Genomic DNA, 20,782 nt, shown 5'->3' on the forward strand with positions numbered 1-20,782 from the left:
AACTATTTAAGTGTCTGGGATAGGCTTAGGCTACTTCATCTTCTCTGAAATGGGGAAAATAATAAGCTCAAAGTGACACCATAAAAGTGTCACGTTTCATTCATTTAGCTTCTAGGATATATCAGTTAAGAAGAATGACAACAAACAAGATCTTATCAGGCATCTTCATAATTTTAACAATGATTCTCAAGAATTTTCTTCTTCACTTATGTACATATATAAATACACCACAGTGACATCAAGACTGGGATCCAAATTAGAATAAGATGTACTCCATGTCTGTGTAAATGTTTCAAAATATACTTTCCTGTCGTGTAACCAAAAAGAACAAATAATAATAATAATAATAATAGCAATTTTAATAACAAAAAATAATTTCTTCCTTCACTGCTTATATAAAATAAGCAAGAAAACTACTGCCAATAATAAAGTTGTATACAATATCCACATTCTTTAAGTAACTTTTTATAATTTATGTCTACATTTTAAATGAGAGAAAGGGATAATACTCTATAACAACATATTAAGTGGGCCAAAAATTATACTGAAGTTAAAATTAACAAGTGATAAATTAAAAATGAAGAGACACAATACACAAAAGTGTAAAAGTCTACAATTAATAGTCTTCCATTGCCAAAATCAACAATGCTGAGAAAGTCTGAGAATAATTTGTTAGATACATATGATAACTGTTTGACAATTTCATGTCATCACTTACATTACAAAGAATTGGGATCTTGCTGCAATTATATACACTCCTCTCTATACAAACAGAAGGTAGAAATGAAGTAATTAAAAATCAAACATGATTAATTTAATATGACAAAGTATTTTCAGATATAATAAACTCCATAGTTAAAATTCACTGACTAAATTTGATGTCATAATGTGAAGATCATTTCAAAATATTGAGTATTAGGCTTTTCCTTATTTTTAAAATGCAATTTCAAAATGATAAAAGGAAACCAAACAAAATTAATGCTGCCTTTATAGGTTTAAAAATACTAAAGGCGAATGGCCTTATTTATCAATTTAATATAGAACAAAAAAATCTCAAAGGCCTAAAATACTTGAGTTTGAGATACATTTGCTTGAGGAAATATTATCAATCTGGGGGAAAATACTAGACTTAAAAAAATTAAACTCAGTCAAGAGAAAGCAAATATAAAATTAGCCCACAATGAATCTTAATTTTAAAATTTTCATTAGCATAGAAATGTCTGATTTACTATTGCCTTTATTAATTATTAAAGAATCTCCTCCATATCTGTCTTATTCTTTGGAACACTGTACGTATATGCCACTATAGAATCTAAAGGTAATTATTCTGCTTTTTGTGAGTACTGCTCATGTACCTTGCACATAAATGTTATTTACTATTATTAGTAACTCAAATGATTTACATTGAATGCTATGATTTCTAACAGCTGTAATATTACTATTTGAATTATCAAATGCCTCACTTTCTTCTAATTATCAGAATCAAGTACAAAGTAGCCGACTGGAAAAAGAGAAAAAAGCATACTCTAACATACAACAGAAGCCTTTTATTCAGTGTGATCAACACTGATAACGGCATAACTTATAACCCCCCCTAAAATTCACATGTTGAAGCCCTAATCCTCAATGTGACTACATTTAGAGTTGGGGGTCTTTAAGAAGGTAATTATGGCTAACAGAGTACAGAAGGATATGGCTTTATCCAATAGAATTGGTGTCTTTGTAAGAAGAAAGGCAAGAGGGAGGACTGCCCAGAAGATAGGCCATGTGAGGGCACAGCAAAAGGGAGGACATCTGCAAGCCAGGAAGAGATGTCTCATCAGAAAACAAACTGCTAACACACTGATCTTGAACTTCCAGCTTCCAGAACTATGAAAAAATAAATCTGTAATTTAAGGCACACACATTTGCTTTGTAAATATATAAACATCTTAATTTAACTTTAAAAAGTGTATATTGATTTTTAAATCTTTTTGATATAAAGTAGGCCTATAAAGATTTCCAATTTGACTTCTATAAGATGATACTGGAACCTAAAGATTCTTTCAAAGCAATCTGGGTCCAGTGATCACTATTTTCCAACACTTTCCCAATTTGTGTTATTTTTTTTTAGCAACTACCTTTATTCTGTCTTCTAAAGCACTCAATTTAGTTTTTATAAAAATGACAATTTTATTCTTATACTTCTATTTCACTAGTCTTAACAGTATTTCACTAGATTATGTAATTACTATAACAAATCTATTTGGTATTAACAGCTCTGGGAACACAACTGGCTCTTTGTAAACAGACCATTCAGCTAGTAGGAACAAAAGCATATGGATACTGTAGAGATGAAGCAACTCACCAGCTCAAAGCATTCAACACATTATAGGGCATCAGGCAATGGGTTTTAGAGAGGGAGTGGTCGATCAACTGAGTTTAAAATGTGTAGTAAGAAAAGAGGCTCTAATATCCAGCCAAATAAATGCTGGTATTTAAAACTGTCATTTTGAAAGACTGTCACTGTAACAAATAATATGGAAACTACTTCTAGAATTTCTGATATACAATGTTCTAAAGGTTTAATGGTAAATCATTATCCTTGGAACATGATTTAATTTTCAAAAAAACTTAAATAATTAAGTAAACTGTCTGATATAAAATTTCAGCAGCAAAGCCCAAATTTTTAAAAATGCAAAGCAATAGTATAAAGCAAAATAACTATTTAATATGAATGTATTTCTTTAAAGGTAAACAAAAAGATAAACTTTAAGAACATGCTAAATAATTATGACATTAATAAAATGAGTACAAAGACACCATCTCAAGTATGTCATTTGAATATAAACTTCTAGTATTTTTACTTTAAAAACTACTATCACACACTCATTTTGATCACATTACATATGTCTATATGTCTACGCATGTAGATATGTGAATGTATGTACTCACAGACACACATATCAACCACTTCCATATATGTATATCTTATTTTTCTGAAAAGCTTTGATATTGAAGCCTAATTACTGAGGATAATTATGTCATACTGGAAATTGTGAACATTATTCAGTCATAAAAACAAAATATTTTGCATACAAAAAAAATCACTGAAATAGTTTGTATACAAAAGTGACTTAATAAATGCAGCATTTTCAGAAAATTTATTTAAGAATGAGGTGTGAAGGACAGAGATCATTTGGGAGGAGTTGGTCAGCATAAACCAAGTGTATAGAACTAAGTGTAAGGACAGCAAGTGGAAATAAGGACAGAAATAAGAATGACTTAAAATAATATACATTAACAGCACTTTACAAATAATAGTTTTCACTACTATAAAAGATCCTTAAGATGTAAATTAAATGAAAATAAAGATAGAGATGGGTATGACAAATATTCAGACACCACCATCCTGCAATTCTGCTGACTCTGCCAACACAAAGCAAAGGTGGGTTCATTCATCTAGACTGTTGTCAATCCAGAGAAGTGAAGTCCAAAAAGCATTTATAGATCTAAACTAAGCTCCATTATGAGGCATTACTCATATCAATTCTGATCTGGATAGAAAATAACATGTTTTGTTCTTTCTCAAGCTTACATGAGTTGTGTGTATGAGAGATACAAAGAGAGAGGAGGAGGAGGAGGAAGAGGAAGAGGAGGAAAGAAGGGAGGAGAGGGAATGAATATAAACACTGAGCCTTAACAAATTAGGCCTTACTTTCTTCCTCACATAAACAAATATCTTCTCTTTATTATAGTCTGCAATTAAATAGGTTCTACTTTTGCAACAAGGATGTCAAATAAAGCTTGAGAATTTAGGGTCAACTTCTATTACTCTTCTATTCAATTTCTATATCCTACTCCTACTCTCTAACCCAAACCAAATGACACAAATCTCTCTCTCTCTTTTTTTTTTTTTTAAAAAGCGAGAGGGGGGGGAGAGAATTTTTAATATTTATTTTTCAGTTTTTCGGTGGACACAACATCTTTATTATATTTTTATGTGGTGCTGAGGATTGAACCTAGTGCCCCGCGCATGCCAGGCAAGTGTGTTACCACTTGAGCCATATCCCCATCCCTGACACAAATCTCTTTAACTCTTCCTGAACTTAATCTCTTTAATCTCTTCCTGAACTCATCAGGGAAACTCAAGGACTAACATTTACAAATTCTACTATGGAAAAGCAACTTTAAAAATTCTAATTTTGATTCCTCCAAAATTTATTTTAAAAATACTCCAGCAATTTACCTCAAATTTCTTCACCTTTTCCATTGTGATCAAGCGCCTTGATGTGTGACTAGAAAGCTTCTGCTCACAGTTGCTGATGAGTTTCAGGCAAGGGTGCCAGGGTACCATCTCTTCAGTGTACCTGAAGAAAGAATAGCTAACTAGTATGAACATTCACATGTGCAATACACACAGGATCATCATGGGGTTATAACCAGTGTGGTGAGGGAGGTCTTTCCTCTACAAGGTACCATTTTATTCCACGTATGCTAACTGTCCATAGAATCCATAAATAGCCTACCTGTATTTCTACAGCAAAGTATTTAAATATTACCACATCAAAAAAATGCAGTTTATTTTTTTACCCCTTGAAAAGAAAATGAGAAAGAATATAAGTACGTTTTTTAAAGAGCACCAAACATTTAAATCACAAATATGATTTCATACTAAATGATCCCACAACAGCAGGTCTTACAGAGAGATGTACATCCTACAGTCCCCAGACATTCATGACATACTGACTGGTTTGGAGACTTTTATAAATTACCAAAATATAAAGTGCACTATGGCATATACTTTCCCCTATAAAATGAAATGCACCTGCAAAATTACAATATCTCAAGATCTATGTTAAATTTGTAAATACTAGACTAAAGTTATTTATACAACTATTCAAATATACTAAGCACGTAGATTATATCAGTCATCTGGTCACATTAACTAGGAAATAATACTGAAGCCATGACAATGGGTGGTGGAGACTGTGCTCTTCAATACATGTACCACATGAAAGATGCAATAGTTTGTGACCTGGATCTCCCAGGTTGTTGGTACCAATCTTGGCAGAGGAAACAGGTGACAAATATGGAACAAAGTTCTGAAGCAGAATGTAGAATAAAAGCAGGGAAGAAACTCACCAGGTATGAGCATCTTTAGAACACTGATTAACAGATTTTTTTTTTTCTCCTTTGCAAATCTTTACACCTTTCTGGATAGTCTCTACACACATTTATTATACAGGTAACCTTAATGCTCTGATCCAAAATGAGAAAGGTACTGACTAAAAACCAAGATCTTAGCTAACTATTCTAATGTGTCAACACCGCCTTCATCATCACTCTTTCTGACTTTGCCAGATCTCTGACCTTCAACAAGCTCTCCCTTATTACCTCAACCAAATGCTCAGAACCTTCACCACCCACTTACCAAGCAACATTCATACTGCAACTTCACTTTATTATCAGTAGGAACAATTCTCTTAAAGTCATTCTCTGACTCTTTCCTTAGAGCTTTACAAGAAGTTATAACCATTTCAGTTTCACTTCATGTAAAAATTCTTTAATATTCTCTATATAGTCAGGTATGTACTTCTTATAGAAGTACTTCTTATAGAAGTACATCTCTCTGTAAGGCCTGCTGTTGTGGGATCATTTAGTATGAAATCATATAACTACAATTAAAAATGTCTTGCCAAATCTGATGAGGGAATTTTATTAGGCTTCTTAGTCATCATTTTTAATTTTTTAATTTTTAATTGAACTTGGGCAAACAGCCACAGTATCACTCAGTAGCTTAGTGACTCCTATTATCACTTCCAACACACATGAGCCAACCTTATGCCCTGTCTTAAATGAACAGAACACAGATGTTCAGGATCATTTGAAAGTAGTAAAAATAACCCCCCCAAAAAAGTAATAATAAACCCTAAAACACCAATAGATTATAGTGATATCATATAGTAAAGTCTCTTTGAATGGTAAGTATCGACCACAGAGTACAGAGGAAGGACAGATTATTTCGGCTGAGAAGCAGTAGAAAAGTGTCAAAGAAGGGGTGACAATTAAGCCTCATCTTGGAAGATAACTAGAATTTTACTAGCAGAGGAAAGAAAGGCCATAACAGAATAAACTAAAATGAAAATATAAAGATATTGTGACAATGGTAAAATATCTTATATACTGGATTAGGGAGAGTCTAGACAAGAGGAAAAGTAGCAAAAGTTTGTAAGTTTTAATTTCTTTACTAGAATTAAAATCATCAAACAATGAAAAAATTCTTTATAATTAGTTCTGACAATTTTCAAATGCAACTGAGCTTTTAGGTAGTATTTTGTTTTTATTATGTCTAACTGAATTTTCAAAATGCCCCGTTTCAATAATACCTTAACTTAATTATAATATGTACTTCTTAATTTTGAACTTGAGTCATATAACAGGATTTGATTAAGTAAGTTAATTCTACAGCAGGACTAAAAGTCTACATTCACCATACTAGAAACAAAAAACTCTTAAAACCAATCTATGCTAAGTTAAAATTTTTGTACTTAATCTAATAAAAAACTATATTTTCAATAGAAGATAAATAGACTAATTCTAAACTGTTTAATTTAGAAGCAAGAATATTATTTAAAACCTACAGATGACTTTGGTCTTAAATTCTTGCTACTGTGTTATTTTACCAAAAAAAAAAAAATGAAGATTTTTGGATTATATATACTACAAAAGTAAAAATGGTTCATTTTTCTAGCATAAACTCAAGATAAACTAAGTTCACTGTAAGCTAGCAATTAATAAAAATAATTTGTTGAAAAGATCCTTTAAGACTTAAGGGGAGAAGAAACAATAGAGGTGTAGTAAAGAACATTAGAGGATCTAGAAATAATGCTCCAGATTCAAATAAGAGAAATAAACACCACATGGTCTTCCCATGTGTGCTAGCCACACACCTGGAAAAAGTCTATCTATCCCTCAACATAAAATCTAAGGCAAAAAAAGAATCAATTAAAATATGTCTCCCATGTTTATTTCTAAAACATTCCTTTGCTTATATGTATTTGAACATATCCTTTTGTGCAAAATTGTTAAAATTTTAGAAAAGTCACTAAAAAAAAATCTAGTGTCAAACTGGTCTTTAGAAATAACATTTAAAGTACCTACAAATTTAGCTTTTCTAAAGGAATAAAAGAACTTCAAAAGAAATTCTTAATCATATAAAATTTCAATTATATTTAAATAAAAAACTACAAAGAGTGGACAATCAGGTATGCTAGAACATAAGGATGTGTACAAAAACAAATGAGGAAACTTTTAAAGTACAGAAGAGCCAGCCCACAGAGATTCCCACTAGTTAAATCTGGGACAACTGGAGCAACAAAATAAATAATAATAAGTGATAATTCAATGAATAATACAGGAATACATGACTCTATGCTACTTCAAATAAAATCATAAACAAATGAGAGAGAAGGGAAGGGACAACTCTCCTTTATAGAATACAAATGTACAAATGCAGAAAAAATGATGGAATGCAAGTCATCATTTGACAACCACCATATTTGTGGGTATAAAAAATGGGTTTGTCAACTGAGCAGGGTCTGTTAACGTACAAGATATTTTTGTAATCTTTGGAAATTCTAACCAAAGAAAACGAACACTTTGAATTGAGACCTAATAGACAACAACATGACCAGATGGTCAAAGTTAACATCACAAGGCAGACTATATGCCCCATGATGTGCTGCACAAAGAACATTTTCTGTATTATTCCTAGTAAGAAAGCATTACCTCAGTCTTTTCATAGAGGAAACATGTATCCTGCTTGAGGGTCAACCCTCAGAATATGAATCACATTCTCTATAATTAAACTATTAAAAACACAAAAAATAAAGAAAAATTGAAAAATATTCCAGACTGGAAGAGACTGAAAAGATAATGTAGAAAAATGTAGCATATTTTCCTGTATGGATTGAAATTGGTAAAATGTGAATCCATGAACATGACAAGCAACTGTTATCAATGCAGATTTTCAAACTTCTATAGTTGATGGTGTTAGCCAAAAATACTAGTTTCTAAAAAATACAATGGAGTAAGTACAGGTGATAAGGCATTATGCCTGCAGCTTTACAAATGTGTCAAAAGAGACTAATGATATGGGTATGTGCAGGAATAGAAGGTATGGGTAAACAATGGCTAATATTTTGAAAATCTGAATGAAGGTAGAGATGGGAGTTTTATATTTATATTTGATACTTTTTTGCAAGTTTGAAGTTACTTCAAAATATTTTTTTTTAAATTTTAGCTCTGCAACTTAAAAAGCAGGTGGCTTGCTTCTGCTATGGTCTCAAGAGGAAGAGCTGTGGAAAAGGAGACAGGAAACAAATATTTCAAGCAGCATTTTGGCAAAAGGAAGAGGAAAACAAAAGTGGTAGCTAGAGGACCCCTATAATATGGACAGAAAAGGTGTATTTGTTGTTGTTTATGTTAAACATAAACAAGGCTTTAAATATATGCATAACTTTTTTTAGACCTTTGCTTTAAAAAATATTTACTACATTTAAGGTAATCATAAGAGACAATACTTATGAAAGTTAGCATTCTTTAACACATGAATATCTCAGCTAAATTGCTGAAAATTACTATGTGTAGACTGCTAAAATAGCTATGATACACTAAACTATAGCTATGATACACTAAACACTGAGGTAACTATGGTGTAAAACAGGCATTGGCAACTTTTTCCTGTGAAGGGCCAGAAAATAAATCATTTCAGTTTTGTGGACTACATATATTTTGTCACATATTCATTTCTGTGCACGTTTAACAATCCTTTTTAAGTGAAAAAACCAGTCTCAGCTCAAGAACCTTACCAAAACAGACCAAGAATCGTAACTGGCCCATAGGCTATGGTCTGCCCACCCCAAATATAAAAAGGTCAAAACAATCCAATCAATAATAGGAAAGGGATCATTTTTCATACTTATGTAGGTAAACAAAGGCTATCAATACATATTAAATAAAAGATACCTTGAATAAAATTAGAGGTAAGGGGAAAATTATGTTAGATATGCAAACATTTTAAGAAAAACAAAATTAAAATTACATACTCTGGTGTATACACTGGTAACCAATAGACTAGTCTTCCACCTAATACGAGGGTCTCAGCTGCAAAGTTCAACAGGTCAAAAAACATATCACTCAAGTGATAACTCAAGGAAACAGGAACATGGCTTTCTGGACTATACAAAGAAAACAAAATTTCAAAATCAGTGAAAATTTTAAGACTACTGAAATTAACTAAAGAGAAGAAACATGCTTCTCAAAGTAATAACTCTTCATATTTAAATTTCACTTACCACTTCTCTATCCCCCTTGGTATTTCTTTCTGTGAACCTGTTCTTCTTGTAGATTCTCTGATACCATATGGAGCTAGAGAGAAAATAAGTAATAGTGAACCAATCACCAATGAAGGGCAAATAGATACAATGTGCCTCCAAATGTGACACCAGAGGATACAACATCACCTACACACTATTCCAACTGAGAATAACTAACATAAAAAGTTGACTGTATTTTCAAAAATGTCTATGTCATAAAAGACATAGTAAGGCCATGAAAGTATCAGAAATAAAGGAAACCCCAAAGATATCATTACTAAATCCAATAACTGACTCTGGAGTGGTTCTTATACTCAAAGAGAAAAAATATGCTGCAAAGGATATTAATGAATCAACTAACAAAATTGGATGACAATCTGTAGATTTAAGTATTGTATCAGTATATTGAAACTGAGAACTCTTTAGCTTTCTAAGACACTCTTTATTCTTAGGAAATATACACTAATGCACAGAGGTAAAGGACCACAATGTACACAACTTATTCTCAAGTTCACTAAAAAAAATTAATATACATACATAGTGGTGAAGCAAATAAACTGTTAATAAAAAGTCCAAATTTTCATAAAATATATTAACACTGACATTGTTTTTTCCTTTGTTCATTTTAGTTACACATGACAGTAGAGTATTACACCAACACTGTAATGCCTTGATAGTTTTTCTTTTATTAGAATTGAAGCCATCTAAGTTATTAAAAAACTAAACAGGGCTGAGATGGTTCTTGACTTTTCCACTATTTATAGATTACTGCCAAATACTATTTAAAAAGGCAGATCTAGTCTTAGATAGACAACCTAAAAATCCTAAGATTTCACAAGGCATATAAAATAAGTTCTCATTCATATTTCTGAAACTTATTTCACAGAACCCCAAATTTATTCTAAGTCTAGAAAGGAGATACCACTGAAAAGGACAAGACAAAACCTAAGAGGCTTGCAATATGTGACACCTGAAACTCTCTTCTCTGAGATTTGCTATAACAACTCTAAACAACATTTTAGTATGCTAACAACCAATTAATTAATTAGTCAATATAAAAACAAATGTCTCAAAAAACAATATGCTGAAGGGAAAAACAGGTGGTAAGTTATTATATTTGTTTAAAAAAACAAAACAGAAAACCCATAGTTACTTAGTTCAATTATAATCGACCTTACATTAATAATTTTCTCCTTTCCTATGTGAACAAATTGGGAGGAGTACTACTTGTACAAGTTGGCATTCTGTGTCTATGATGACACATTTTGTACTTTACAGGCAAATGACTAGACAACTAATCCCACTACTACTTTTGTATAAAAATAAACTTACGGTCAGTGATAATGGCATCAAAATATGTGCCCTTCCTCCAGGAAGGTTTAGATGCATCTGAAACCAGTACATCAAGGTAATACTTCTCTAGACCATACTGACGAAGATTGGCTCTGATATTTTCATCTGGTCCTCTCCATTTCTGGTTTTTCCGACTAGCCTTTCCTTAAAGAAAAAAAAAAAAAGAAAGAAAGAAAGAAAAGAAAGGTAGAAAGTATTAGATAAAACAGAACATTCTTATTTCCTGTTGTTTAGCTAAAAGTCATGTTTTAACTCATCTAAACCCACACTTAACTTATATAAAATTTGCTTTGATTTAAAACCTTCATTTTCTTTTTTTCCAGTCAAGCAACCACATATTCATACTAGCTTAACTGCTATGAGTTATGAGGAATTTTATTTTTTAATTTATTTTTTATTTGTTCTTTTTAGATACACATGACAATAAAGTATACTTTAACATATTATAAATACAAGGACTATAACTTAGGATCCCATTCTTGTGGCTGTACATGATGTAGAGTTTCACTAGTTGTATATTCATATATGAACACAGGAAATTTACATCCAATTCATTCTATTGTCTTTCCTATTCTTGTTTCTCCCTCTTCCCTTCATTCCCATTTGCCTAATCCAATGAACTTCTCGCCCCCACAATACACCCACCCTTATTGTGTGTTAGCATCCACATATTAGAGAGAACATGTGGCCTTTAGTATTGAGGGATTGGCTTATTTCACTAGCCACAATAGTCTCCAGTTCTATCCATTTACCAGCAAATGCCATAATTCCATCTTCTTTATGGTTGAGTAATATTCCATTGTTAACATGTACCGCACTTTTTAAAATCCATACATCTGTTAAAGGGCACCTAGGTTGGCTCCATAGCTTAGCTAGCGTGGACTGAGCTGCTATAAACATTGATGCGCTGTGTCACTGTAGTATGGTCATTTTAAGTCCTTGGGATATATATCGCAGAGTGGCATAACTAGATCAAATGGTGTTCCATTGCAAGTTTTCTGAGGAATCTCCATACTGCTTTCCAGAATGGTTACACCAATGTGTAGTCCCACCAGCAATATATGAGTGAACCTTTGCCCCACATCTTGCCAACATTTATTGTTACTTGTATTCTTTTTTTTTAAGTTATTTTGTTTATTTATTTTTATGTGGTGCTGAGGATTGAACCCAGGGCCCCACCCGTGCTTGGCAAGTGCTCTACTCCTGAGCCATAACCTCAGTCCCATTCCTTCTATTCTTGATACTTGCCATTCTGATTGGCATTAGATGGAATCTCAGTGTGGTTTTAATTTGCATTTCTCTAATTGCTAGAGATGTTGAACTTTTTTTCATATATTTGTTGACTAGTCATATTTCTTCTTCTGTGAAATGCCTGTTTAGTTTCTTTGCTGGTTTTTTTGATTGGGTTATTTGTGGGGGTTTTTTTGGTGCTAAGTTTTTTGAGTTCTTTGTATATCTTGGAGATTAATGCTCTATCCAAGGTGCAAGTGGCAAATATTTTCTTCTATTCTGCAGATTCTATCTCACATTTTTGATTGTTCCCTTTGCTATGAAGAAGGTTTTTAGTTTAAAATCATCCCATATATTGACTTTTGCAAAATCTTTATTTTACGTATGCAAGTAAACCATTATCTTTATTTCAATGTTATTAAAAATATATTTTGAACAATAAAACACACTGATATCTAACAGAACTCCAAGTAAAACAGCCTTAACACACTCATTAAACACTTGCCAATTATGAAGCATTTACTGGTAAAAACAGAGTTGACTAGAACATGGCCATTTCCTCCAGCAGTAAATAGTCCCACATAGAGATAGTGTTGAACAGATAAATAAAACAGAAATGAAGAAAGCTAACTTGGGAAATGCAGTAACTGTGGCCATGGAGGCTAAATGCAGACATAGCTGATGAAAAGTCAAAGTGGGAGTTGAGGGAGGGCCAAAAAAGTTCAGAAGTTTCTAGTTTAGGAGACTTAAGTGTATGGTGATCCCAGTGATTAAGATCAGAGAAACCAGAAGGTAAAACAAGCTTAAGTGGAAAGTTTGAGATACATAATCATGATATACCTGAGGTACTTACAGAACCTTCAGAAAGAGATATTCTGCTAAAAGAGATAATCAGCAGGTAGCTGAAGGTCAGAACACATACATTTGGGAGATATTCATACATAAACATGTTGCATTCATGAGAATGAATGACTTTTTTTGTTGGCCTAGGTGCCAGTCACATTGAAGTTTGCTCTAAAATTACTCTTAAATATTTATACATGGTTCTATGTGATCTAAAATTCACAATAAAAACAAAACAAAAAAATAAACATAAAAATAAAAAAGAGAATGACATAACTCAGAACAACATGCAGTGTAATATGATCAGGGGTCAAAGATAGTTGCCTGGAGAGAGGCAATATGCAAACAAAGATCAAAGAAAATTGCAAGGTCTTAAGGAGACTGAGATAAAACAGTAAAAAAAAAAAAAAAAGTCAAACTACAGAGTGAGACCACTATCTAGGAAACCAAGGAAGGTTTGTGAGGGTCAACACTGCCAAACACTGTTAGTTTTGTGGCCTCACTAAGCATTTCCAGCAGATTTATGGACATCGAAGCTGAAAAACAAGTGCTAAAGAAAGAGTAAGAAGAGTAAGAAATGAGGAAAAGGAGACAGCAAGCAAATACTAGTATTTCAGCAGATTTTGGCAAAACCCCCAACAGGACTGATAGGAAAGGTTTTGCACTTTTAAAGTAGGAGAAACTTGAGAATATTTTAGAATACAGTCTAAGATGAGAAGCATAAAGTTCAGAGGATATACAATAGCAGTACCTTTGATAAGATCTGAGGAAACAATATTCCTGGTAGAATGACTATCACAGAAATTTTAAAATCTTAAAAAATAAAAATTCAAATAAATTATATAGGACAATATCCTTAAAGCAGGCACAATGCTTCTACTAAAAGCAAACTGAACACTTTTTAGAATTTTGTCTATTCTAATATAATGCAGACAAAGAATATACTTTTCTGGTTAGCCCCTTTATGTAAACCATTTAAAAATAAAACTCACTTTTCTTCCTCATAAATATTACTAAATTTCTTAGAGTCAAGGTAGGAAAAAAGACAGGACATCAGTACAATACATCAATTGCTTCAGTAAAAGAAAAGAAAGCATAATAAAGTCTCACCTATACAAGGACTTATAGCAAACAGGAATAACCAAAAGGAAGAAGTGTTTTAAGAGCTGATTTAAATTACCATAGTGAAATACAAACATAAAGATCAATACTTTCAAAATTATGAATAAAATTTAATTTACTATTTAGCTATAAGGAAACACTTTTTCAATTTGATTCAATTCCATCAAAATACACATCATCAGTGAAGCTTTTAAAACTTAATGCATTATCCAAAACTGCTGGATGTGGTGGCACACACCTGTAATTCTAGTGACTCAGGAGGCTGAAGCAGTTGGATTGCAAGTTCAGAGCCAGCCTCTGCAACTTAGTGAGGCCCTAAACAACATAGTGAAACCCTGTCTCAAAAAAAAGGCGAGGGGGGTGCTGAGGACATGGCTTAGTGGTTAAGTGCCCTTGGGTTCAATCCCTGGTACCAAAAAAAAATTCCAAAACTGCCCCAAAAGTAAAGCAGATTCTTATCTCAAGTTACTCTCACTTAAAGATAGAATCTTTAAAGTTACTGTCCCCTAAGTGTTTCAAAGATGCGTTGGTCAGTTATGAAAGTCAAAATTTACGTGATATTTCAAAAATTAGGTTTTAAATACTAATCCAGTATATACTCAATATATGATTACTGAATAAATGGATAGTTACAATCTTAAATTATATAAACTATATATATTTTCATAATATGTATTTATGGATTACAAAATCACTATTTCCTCTTTTTCTCTCTTAAATTTCAAGCTCATAAATCTATAGTTTGCCTACTTTTTTTTAACCTCTTTTATTAAGATTACAAATACCTCTGGGGAGAGGTATTTTTCTTATTCATCTCTGTGTTCCTCCAAATCATTATGCACATACTGTTATCACTTTGTAAAAAATAGATATTCGATGAAATCTTACTTGTAAAAAGTATAATTATATTGCAATTTTGTATTTTAAACATAAAAAGTCATATAAGTCTATTTTATTATTATTTGAAAGGCACATTTGGTTCAACAATAAAGACTGTGAGTTCTACTCACCCAAGCCATGAACTGTATTATAGTCTATGTCTGTCCCATATACATATGCACCAAAATGAGCAGATGCTATCAGGAGGCCACCTGAAAAATCACACAATTATGATCTGTTAAGCAGGAAGTCCCAGACTATTCTTTCTCTCCCTACTTAATGTGATCCAGAATTTTACAAATTAGCCACAGGCAGAGTACCCCGTAATGATACTGATCCTGTCCTATTTAGTAAGACACAGAACTGGGGTGCAGATGGGGGAGACAATATCTTTTTTGGTCAAAATAATGTATATTTAGACTTTTTTTTATCTTATTTTAAGAGGTTTATACAGAAATGACTTGCTTCTTTATTTAAAATGAGTATGTACAGCTGCTTACACAAAGAGTTAAAAATACATAAATTCTGATAATTGGATTTTAATCTCACTAAAGTCAGAGTTTCAAACAACTAAAGGAAACATAATGCATATGTGAAACATTCATTCCTACAAAATGTAATCTATATCCTATTTTAAAATATTGTTACACCTGCAACTAATCAAGTAATTAGCTCTTGGTTTAAACTATTAATTTCTAGGTAACTATTATCAAACACAAAACAATTAATACAATTATTTTTCTGTTTAGTTAAAGTTATAACCAAAGTAAGAATAAATGCCCTAATACAATTTGACAAGACTACATTTTGACAGATGTTATCAGCTCAAAAAAGAAAAATCCTAATAATGATTTTTTTTTCAAGTGAAACTTTAAAAAAAGAGAGAATAATAGTATTTTGGAATCCTTGAAGAAAAAATTAAATTTTTATAATTATATTTTCATTAAGCTTCACATTTTTATTCAAATTAAAATGCTTTTAGTTCTTGTTCAAGTCCTAATTAGCTATAATATAGAAAGTTCTGTCAGTCAAGCTGAAATCAGAAATATATTCTTAGACTAAAATATATGCACAGACTTGGCAGAGAAAAAAGCTAGGGTTCTTATATCCTTTTGAAATCAATCTTTAAAATTAAGATGGGTAGTGCCTCCAGAGGGTCAAGATCTACAAAATAATAGTGTTCCTCCCATATCCATTTAAAACACAGTCTGATAACATTACTTAAAAATATTCTGCTCAGGAAAATATTATGCCTGACTAATCCCTATTGGAGCCTTTGAAGAAGAGAAGTGGAAGGGATTAAAAGTACGGCAAAACCTATGGCTTCTCACACTAACTGCTGAAAGCATTTGTGTAAGAGGTAAGGCAAAAAGGAGCTCATAATTCTTAGTCTAGAAATGGAGCAGGCCATACTTAGGAAAGGTACTGTATGTGATGACCTGGAATACTCACAAAGTCACTTCACCCAAATCATGAGGAATTACTACAATTCTGCCAATTAAGGCAGATACTCACCTAGAAGAACTAGTTGTCAAGGGGAACAGAAAAGCTTTCCTGTGCTTCCTTAACAGAACCTTATCCATTTGGTTAGAATGAGTTTTGAGAAGACTCAATTTACAGTACACTGCTGAAAGGAGATGAATAATCTGTTAGACTACATCTGTTAGTTAACTCTGTGCCTTTTAAGCTTTTAGTTTTTAGAAATAAAATCATAATAAATTGGTTTCTCTGAACTGGTTACTCTTCATTCACTGCTAATCATCTAGTTCTAGTGGTTCTTTCCTTAACTTGAAGCATTTTTGCATTTAGTTATACCTTGGTTGGAATTTTCTTGGAGGCTTTTGGTGGAAAAAGAGGCACTTAAAAAGGAGGGTGAAGTGTTGAGAATATAGGTAACATGACTCACCCACTTCTTTTTATGCTATTTGAAATAAAATTACTGCATAATTAGTGTAGAATAGCAACTTGGTGTTTTAATTTCTCATTACAATAACCACTATAATTTCAATTTCTCAAAAAACAGTAGCCCCTTTAAGGTTAGGGTAATATCTTACAAGTAAAAAAATATAATAAGTAGAATTTATTCCATGATAAAGAAACTAATTCAAGATTGGCATTTTTAGAGAGCTAAATGGAAAGCTTTGCTGGGCTTTGCTTTTGCTAAGAGAAAAAGAGAAAAGCTGGTAATACTGCATCTATTTTACCTTAAAAAAAAAAAAACTACTTAAATAAACTTGCAAAAGAATACTGCTAAAAACAGAAATTCTACTAGACAAAAATCTATAAGACTCAGAAACAGGGGACTAGAAAAAGGGGACTACAAGAATTATGGGAAAATGGGAAATAGAGAATATTACAAAGATGTATAAAGATCCATTCTCTCACTCTCCAAACTTCTCTTTTCCTCCCCATAGTCTCCTCCCAGGCCTGAAAGAGTCAGTTTCCTAACACCTAGAACCCATGCCTCTCTTTTCCAGTGACAAAATTTCTAACAGAGCTATCCTTACACCTAGCAGTCATCTAAAAAGTAGACAAGGCCAAGGATGCTCAATCATAACTAGAAAAACTGACTCATTTGAGAAGAGAGGATGAGAAAGAATCATAGTTATGGCTTCAGAGCTCTATGGTACCTTCAGCAATCAGCAGACACTTGCATCAACTATTATAATTATGAATAAAGAATTAACATTTATTATTTTTAAACCCCAATTCCTTAGCTCGCTGCAATCATTGTAAACTATAAATATTTTGAAAATTAGTCAAAGAGAAAGTGAATTCATGGTCAAGTTACTCATCATCACCATTTACTATTAGCTATATGTAACATCTTTCACCAAAAAGGCATCTAAGTTCTTAACAAAATAACAATGATAAACATTACGATTCACTCAATGTCTACCATGTGTCAGGTTAACAACCTAAGAATATTGTATATACTTAATCATCACAATATATTACTATTATCAATTTATACAAATAATGAGCTGCAACTCAGACAAGATTCTTGCTCAAAGTCATCCAGTAATTGGTAAATATATTAAAGCTCACTCTACATGCTCTTTTAAAAAAAAAAAAAAATACCATACTACCTCCTTTGAGGTCAACACCAATTAGAGTAAGTATATATTGGTTTATATTACATTAACTTATTGCTATCATTTGCATGTGAAACACCCCTAAAGGCCCATATGTTAAAGTCTTGGTCCCAAGGGTGGTGCTACTGAGAAGTATTGTAACTTTTAGGAGGTGAAGCTTAGTGATTTAAAGTCCTTAAATCCTTGAGGGTGTTCTCTGGGGCTAGAACCTAGGCCCCTTCCTCTTCTGCTCCAGGCTGTGAGAAGAGCAGTTTGCTCTGCCATGTGCTCCATGCCATTACCATCCAATACTTCCACCAGAAGTCTAATAGCAATGGGTTTGTTCAATCATGGAATGAAATCTCTAAAACTATGAGCCAAAATAAATCTTTTTTCTTCATAAGTTAATTATCTCAGGTAGTTTATTATAGTGACAAAAAGCTTACTAACACACTTACCAGTTAAACAAAAGCAAAATTTATCACTAAACAAATTAAATTACATAAGAAAATCTGCATACTCAGTAAAAATTGCATACCATACAAGCATTATAGCATATCACAGGCAGGGCTTTGCTAATCACTCTGTTAGCTATACTCATTCATATCAGATTATATCCTAACTACTGAGAACTAACCCAGTAGCATGTGTCTTCATTTGGACAATTCTTACACAATTTAAGAAAAATTACTAAAACAAGAACTGACGTGTTTGCTAAAATAGAAAGGAAAGTATATTTCTGCAGCTTTTAATGCAATTCTACACAACAGTAGCAAACTGTCTAAAAGAAAAAAGCATTTAGGCAGTAAAAAGATTTTTACCTTACTCTATAATCTTAAGAAAAATCACAAGTTAGGAGTAGTTTTTGAAAAATCCATTTGGGAAACTATATAAATTTCAATTATGTTCCTTTAAAATAGAAAACAGATTAGGTAAACTTAACTGTATTAAAAAAAAAAAAGTTAAAGAAAGGAAACCAAAGGTAGAAACATCATCAAATATTTTGTGAAAGCTAAGGCTACAGAGAAGGGCACAGAGCTATTTATTATTCTAATCCTTCAGAAGGTACTACCCATCAATGAGGCAAAAGGCCCAAGAGAGAGGACAAAATGTGCTTAAGAACTCTCTGGTCACAATTTTTGGTTATGATCAATTTCAAAACAAAAGTACCAAAACTGACTTATTTCCTAAAACTATATTCAAACTACAAACACAAGCTATGAAATTATACTTTAGCAGCATCTTTGTCAAGAACCTCTTTTCATTTTATATTAATTCTTCTAGATAAATAGTCAGAGGATATACTAGGGATATAGATATACTATTCACTGTAAGGAGCTGCTCTAAAGCAAACACAGCACATGTCCTTGCTCCTCACTACACTAAAGACAGTCAACATCTTGACCACAGTGATATTAGCACACTATAATATACCCAGCTTCACCTATATCAAGAAGGAAATTTTACATGCAATGACAATTATTTTTTTAACTCTATGGTCTCATCTATGATATATGTCTGCATACTTATTTTGTACATGTATTCATTTCAAAAAATTCTTCACAAACATTTTTAAAGTCCAAGAACAAGATTAAGGATTAATAAAGAGTTGAACGTTTGGAAAAAAAGATAAATCAGATCAATTCCTCAGATCATACAAGGGAATAAACTCTAAATGAACCAAAGATATAAAAGAAAAAAAAATAAAACTACAAAAGTACTAGAGGAAAACAGAGAAATTTCCCTGTAATATGAATATAGGGAAAGTGTTTTCATGGTAAATAGAATTTACAAGCAAACTCACAAGTAAATTAGAAGCTGGGAGAAAATATTTGCAACATATATCATGGATAATGGGGTGGGGGCTGGGTGTGTGTTGCACTAATGTCTAACAAAGGACCTTTAAAAATAAAGGGCAAAGTCAAACATGGTAGTGCATGCCTGTAATTCCAGTAGCGGAGGCGGCTAAGGCATAAGGATGGTGAGTTCAAAGCCAACTTCAGCAACTTAGCAAGGCCCTAAGCAACTCAGTGAGACACTGTCTAATAAAATACGAAAAGGGGCTGGGGATGTGGCTCAGTGGTTATGTACCCCGAGTTCAATTCCCAGTACCAAAAAAAGAAGAATGGCAAAAACAACCCAAAATTCTGTACAAAAAGAGGCAAAAGACATGAAGCCAATTTCAAAAAAAGTAATGCAAATGGCTCTGTAAATGGAAAAGTTGTTAGATTTCTCTCTAATAAAAGAAATAAATTAATGCTACACTAAGATACCATTTTTACCTAACCAGCTGGCAAACCTTCAAGTTTGACAATATATTCAACTGGTGAGACTGTGGGAAAACAAGAACTCTCTTATGTTGTTGACAGGAATCCAGACTGTATAATGGAGAAGAATTTAGCAACTTCTAACAAAACTACCTAGGCTTCTACTCTTCAACCCAGCAATCTTATGTCTAGGAATTTGTCCTAGCTCCATTAGCTCAACATTGCAAAGGTTATTCATTGAAAACATTAGTTTTAAACAAAACACTAAAAAATACCAACATCCAAGAATAAGAAATTATCATAGTACACACATCTATGGAATACAACTATAAAAAAGAATGAAGACAAACTCCATGAACTGACACGAAGTAATTTCCAGGAAATACTGTTAGTGACGAAAGCAAAGTTAGAAACAACATATACAGTATGCTACCTTTTGTGGAAGAAAGCAGAATGAGAAAATATCCATATATCAGGTTAGCACTAGAAAAAGAAAAAACAGAAAGAATGAACTAGGAAACAATGAAGTTGGAACATGATGGCACATGCCTGTGATCCCAGCTATTTACAAAGCTGAGGCAGGAGAATTTCAAGTGTGAGGTCAGCCTCATCAACTTGGTGAGAAACTGCTCAAAAGAGAAATATTCTGGGAACT

General features: G+C 32.4%; 1 protein-coding gene across 7 annotated transcripts in view; it reads right to left on the reverse strand.

Annotated features, from left to right (window-relative positions):
* The window catches only part of Trmt11 (tRNA methyltransferase 11), a 51,026-nt gene that overhangs the window by 12,573 nt on the left and 17,671 nt on the right, over positions 1 to 20,782 (reverse strand). For all 7 annotated transcript variants that reach the window (XM_076859761.2, XM_076859763.2, XM_076859760.2 and 4 more), the window contains 5 exons: positions 14,918 to 14,998; positions 10,692 to 10,856; positions 9,339 to 9,411; positions 9,090 to 9,221; positions 4,229 to 4,349 (listed from right to left, as the gene is read on the reverse strand). In XM_076859761.2, the coding sequence (XP_076715876.1) occupies positions 4,229 to 4,349; positions 9,090 to 9,221; positions 9,339 to 9,411; positions 10,692 to 10,856; positions 14,918 to 14,998 (572 nt within the window). The remainder of the gene's footprint in view (positions 1 to 4,228; positions 4,350 to 9,089; positions 9,222 to 9,338; positions 9,412 to 10,691; positions 10,857 to 14,917; positions 14,999 to 20,782) is intronic.

The sequence above is a fragment of the Callospermophilus lateralis genome, chromosome 6 (genome assembly GCF_048772815.1).
Source record: "Callospermophilus lateralis isolate mCalLat2 chromosome 6, mCalLat2.hap1, whole genome shotgun sequence".
Lineage (NCBI taxonomy): Eukaryota > Metazoa > Chordata > Mammalia > Rodentia > Sciuridae > Callospermophilus > Callospermophilus lateralis.